This window comes from Ascaphus truei, unplaced genomic scaffold (genome assembly GCF_040206685.1).
Source record: "Ascaphus truei isolate aAscTru1 unplaced genomic scaffold, aAscTru1.hap1 HAP1_SCAFFOLD_683, whole genome shotgun sequence".
Taxonomy (NCBI): Eukaryota; Metazoa; Chordata; class Amphibia; order Anura; family Ascaphidae; genus Ascaphus; species Ascaphus truei.
Window position 1 is genome coordinate 7,785 of NW_027457016.1, and position 5,181 is coordinate 12,965.

The 5,181-nt window shown below is 42.2% G+C and overlaps 2 protein-coding genes across 2 annotated transcripts; one reads left to right on the forward strand and one right to left on the reverse strand.

Annotated features, from left to right (window-relative positions):
- Nucleotides 1-503: 503 nt before the first annotated feature.
- Nucleotides 504-1,026, reverse strand: LOC142485963 (histone H2B 1.1-like). Its single transcript, XM_075584618.1, has one exon. The coding sequence runs from the start codon at nucleotides 1,002-1,004 to the stop codon at nucleotides 624-626; it is 381 nt and encodes a 126-aa protein (XP_075440733.1). The 5' UTR covers nucleotides 1,005-1,026; the 3' UTR covers nucleotides 504-623.
- A 291-nt stretch (nucleotides 1,027-1,317) lies between these two features.
- LOC142485962 (histone H2A type 2-B-like) lies at nucleotides 1,318-2,100 on the forward strand. Its single transcript, XM_075584617.1, has one exon. It carries the CDS (start codon nucleotides 1,331-1,333, stop codon nucleotides 1,724-1,726), a length of 396 nt encoding a protein of 131 aa, XP_075440732.1. The 5' UTR covers nucleotides 1,318-1,330; the 3' UTR covers nucleotides 1,727-2,100.
- The last annotated feature ends 3,081 nt before the right edge of the window (nucleotides 2,101-5,181 follow it).

Below are 5,181 nucleotides of genomic sequence, written 5' to 3' on the forward strand. Positions count from 1 at the left end.
CAATTCTGATAATGCAAATGAATGTGCTCGTATCTAACCCATGTGGCAAACACGGATTGCATGGTCTGTTACTAATCCCAAACTGCACTAGGATTTCCCCCCGATCAGATGCGTTATATACCATGCGGGTGTGAGGGCATCATTTCATGCACACTTATTCTGACACGTGCACAAATAATCTGTATTTTAGTGAGGCTCAAAAAAGTAAATGAGGGAAAATAATCGCAGGTTATTAACCCCAAATCCCACTTCCCGAGCACGAACTCCATTACTAGCACAGCAGCGCCACCCTGTGGGATGTGTGTGAACTGCAGAGTATCTGAAGGGGATTCTCGGCGATTATCACTTTGTCTGCGGTTCTCCCGCCTCTTACTAACAAAACAACACAAGTGCAGCGAACACGTGGCTGGGTAGGAAGCCAGAAAGAGCTAAAAATACATCACATAAGATACTTTATAATATATAATAGCTACAAAAGCAAATAAATGAAAAAGTGCAATGTATAATAGAACACTTCCCTTTTATCCCGAGCACAGATGACATATGAGCATATCTCTTATAGTGATAAAGTGGGTGGCTCTTAGAAGAGCCTTTGTGTTTGTGGGTCAGTGATGAGATCGGGGTTACTTGGCGCTGGTATACTTGGTGACCGCCTTGGTGCCCTCGGACACGGCGTGCTTGGCCAGCTCTCCCGGCAGCAGCAGGCGCACAGCGGTCTGGATCTCCCGGGAAGTGATGGTCGAGCGCTTGTTGTAATGAGCCAGACGGGACGATTCCCCTGCGATGCGCTCGAAGATATCATTCACAAAGGAGTTCATGATGCCCATGGCCTTGGAGGAGATGCCGGTGTCAGGGTGAACCTGCTTCAGCACTTTGTACACGTAGATCGCGTAACTTTCCTTCCTGCTCTTCCTACGCTTCTTCCCATCCTTCTTTTGGGTCTTGGTCACGGCTTTCTTAGAGCCCTTCTTGGCCGCTGGCGCAGACTTGGCTGGTTCAGGCATGTCGGGCGATGCTTCCTCTCCAAACAGCAGAGAAACAATGTCACCTAAACCCCCAGCAGCTCTATTTATAGGAGTCCTATGCAAACCAGCAGCCCCTGCATTCTGTTCTTCTATTGGCTGACTTTATCATGTGACCGTTTATGACATCATCCGTTTTCTTTCAAATTAGATGATTGGTGGTTACAGGATTATGGAACTGATTGGCTGTTTTCAAAACTGACCAATCACAGAGGAGTTCAGCTGCTGTCTGAGTGTATAAATAAGGGCACAGGGGGCGGGGTTTGTCACTTCTCCTGTTACCTGAGCTGCTGTCTGAGTGATACACGATGTCTGGAAGAGGCAAACAAGGCGGGAAATCTCGCGCTAAGGCCAAGACGCGCTCATCTCGGGCTGGGCTGCAGTTCCCAGTCGGCCGTGTGCACAGGCTGCTTCGGAAGGGAAATTATGCTCAGCGTGTGGGGGCCGGAGCCCCGGTCTATTTGGCCGCAGTGCTGGAATATCTGACCGCTGAGATCCTGGAGTTGGCCGGTAACGCCGCCCGGGACAATAAGAAGTCCCGCATCATCCCCCGGCACCTGCAGCTCGCTGTGCGGAACGACGAGGAGCTGAACAGGCTGCTCGGAGGGGTCACCATCGCTCAGGGGGGTGTCCTGCCCAACATCCAGGCCGTGCTACTGCCCAAGAAAACCGAGAGCCACAAACCGGCCAAGAGCAGCAAGTGAGCTTCACCCCCGAGACCAGGAGCAGAGATCCCCACATACCCAACACAAAGGCTCTTTTCAGAGCCACCCACAACATCAAAAAAGCGTTATAGTATTTCACATTTCCTGCAGGACATGTTTTTATTATATTTCTATCTCCATTCTAAGTCACTTTAATTGTTTATGATAATAGTTCTCTTCATTTGTAAAGTAATGTATAATTAAGTCCATGTATGTGGAGGTGTCAGTTCTGTCATTAGAAACAGTAATGCGTTTGATACGACACTGCAGAAAGCAAATCAATATTTAATACCATAAAGGCACCTACTGTATATATAACTTGGGGGTGAACTTTAATTACCGACATGATGATTTTAAGGAAAAATCCCATAAAATTGATGAACTGATTAAAGTGCATTTAGTTTGCTGGAACCATAACTATAAAGCTAAACAAAAAAACTGTTTCTAGTTCATCGCTAAATAAATTAAAACAAAGTAGTGTAGCATGGCTAATACACTATAAAGTAGTGTTTGTTTCTGTTTGTGATTATACAAAAGGCGCAACGTGTTGGTATTAGGAGTCTATTCTTGAAACAATTTACCACACGGTGGCGCTGTTGGATTAGAAATCGGTATCTTCATTACTTGGCTTGTAAAGGCTAAAACCTGTTTTTATATCGGACACAAATTCGCAAGCCATGAAGGTTTATTATACTGAAAATGTATCTAATGTATCATTAAAGACAAGTGAGTAACATTGATGCAAGAACAATTTTAAAAAATAATTTTATTCAACCAACGTTGTTTACAGATTGCCCTCGAACACGCAAAATCAAGTCATAATATAATTAATGTTGACATGTTAGAAAATAAAATAGCATAATGGTATAGAAAGATTCAATAACCAAAAGGCAGAACACATAATTACAGCATCTGGTCTTCGAAATAAACAGCACAAGGGGGAACAAGCAATGTCAGAGTCCTATTGATTTGGACTTAATTCACACCAATTCTATTAAGGGAAGCCACACAACGTGCAGTGTGTCACAGAACTATCTGGGGGTGAAACCTCTGATTCAGATCACGTGAGAAATCCAGGTCTCCGGGATACACGTTAGTGCCAAAGCAATACCGCCACCGTGTGGTCTGTGTGTGAATGGCAGATATTAAATCCTTTGGCCCTTTTTACCTTCTCTGTATATTTGTGTTGCTTCCTAGACCAGCAAATAGCGTGTGTTACACATTAAGTGTGTGGTTTTAGGATAAAAAAAACAGGACGTGATAAATATTTGCGATTTAGAGTTCTGACAAGTTATCACAAAACCACTTCAACTGCTACTGAAATCTGAGGTAACACATGTTGCTCGGCCTTGTTTTTATACTAAAAAGGTGCAATCCCTGATAACAGGTTGAACAATGTGACAATAGAATTAATGTTGACATGTTAGAAAATAAAATAGCATAATGGTATAGAAAGATTCAATAACCAAAAGGCAGAACACATAATTACAGCATCTGGTCTTCGAAATAAACAGCACAAGTTTTTTGGAGGTACAATTTATCAAATTAACTCCTTTATGAGCAAGAACAATAATCAGAATTTTTTTTGTACCCCTAATATACTCTGTGCTATAAACTAAAAATTACAGAACCTGTCCCTGGTGTCATTTTTTTTTTTTTTTTTAAATCTAAGGAACAGCAATGTCATGTACGGTCCATCTGTGAGCATGTGGCCCATATACACTGGCGACACACTTTATTTGAGCTCGGCTAGTCCCGCGAATTCGGGTATACCCGGGTGTATTCAGGTTTCTGATCGTTTTCTGCCAGAGTGCATTGCGTTATTTTCCGGCAGGGATTTAAGCTTTTTATTCCGGCTTGCTGAAATACTGCAATGCCGTGAAAATACACATGGTGGCGCTTGCGAGCTGTTCTCTGTGAAGCCGTCCCCTATAATGAATTGTAATGCAGTATATATACTGTATATATATATATATATACACTGTATAACAACAACCCCTATAAGCCCTAACATACAGTACTGTACACATACAGTACTGTATATGCACATACATAAATGATACTACTGTATGGGCGGCGGGGGCGAGATGTGTTTGCAGCAGAGAGAGATCCGCTGCTCTCTCTCTGCGCAAACATCGGCACATATTTGTATCTCGGGGGGCAGGGGGTCCCCAGACCTGAAACCTGTGCGCTTCTGCTCTGGAGACCCTCTGCACATGTACACTATCAATAAAACACATACAATATACAGTATAAATAAACACTCGTTCTTTACCTTAGCGGCTATGCGCTATGGTAAAGAAGCATCATTTCTGTATTTTAATAATATTGTACAGTGAGCAGGGGGTTCCCTGAGCCAGCCGGATAGCCGCTAAGGCAATGAAGGGGTTAACCCACCGTGCCCGCTTTATTGTGTGTAGTGGGGATGGGTGAGGGGGGTATTTGGCCCTTGGTGTGAGTTTAGGACTTGCGGGGGGGGTTGCGGGTGCACTTAACCCCTTCACGACCATAGCAGTTAATACCGCTACGGTCATGAAGGGGTTAAGCCCTCCCGCTACCCCCCCTGCAAGACCTAAACAACCATCGTTGGGGCTAATACCCCATTCACCCACCCTCCCGCTACCCACAATAAAAAAATACACACACACAGCAGCCGCCAAAAAATAAATAAATAAATCTAAATAAATAAATGACAATAAATACATTTGAAATACATTTTTATTGATAGTGTAGATGTGCAGGGGGTCTCCGGAGCTGAATCGCGTTGGTTTTAGGTCTGGGGAGCCCCTGCTCCCCGAGATACAGGCCCCTTTAGGGGGTGCCGGTATCCCTCTGCTTGGTTTAAAGGGCCCGACCACGTGATCGCGGCCTGTAAACCAAGCAGAGCAGAGGGATACCGGCACCCCCTAAAGGGGCCTGTATCTCGGGGGGCAGGGGGTCCCCAGACCTGAAACCTGTGCGCTTCTGCTCTGGAGACCCTCTGCACATCTACACTATCAATAAAAATGTATTTTAAATGTATTTATTTATATTCATTTATTTATTTAGATTTATTTATTAATTGTGCTGCTGCTGCAAGTCCTAAACTCACACCAAGGGCCAAACACCCCCCTCACCCCCAATAAAAAAAATTCACGCACAGCAGCCCCACAATTAATAAATAAATCTAAATAAATAAATAAATACATGAAGAGAAATAAATATATACTGTATATATATATACTGGATATATATACAGTATATATATAATAACAATCCCTATAAATATACAGTATATAATGTGTACAGTATATATATATATATATATATATATATATATATATATATATATATATATATATATATATATATATATACTGTATATATATATGTATATATATATATATATATATATATATATATATATATATATATATATATATATATACTGTATATATATATATATATATATATAT

Coding starts and splice junctions, on each gene's coding strand:
- LOC142485963 (XM_075584618.1), bottom strand. CDS start 1,004: ATGCCTGAACCAGCCAAGTCTGCGCCAGCGGCCAAGAAGGGCTCTAAG.
- LOC142485962 (XM_075584617.1), top strand. CDS start 1,331: ATGTCTGGAAGAGGCAAACAAGGCGGGAAATCTCGCGCTAAGGCCAAG.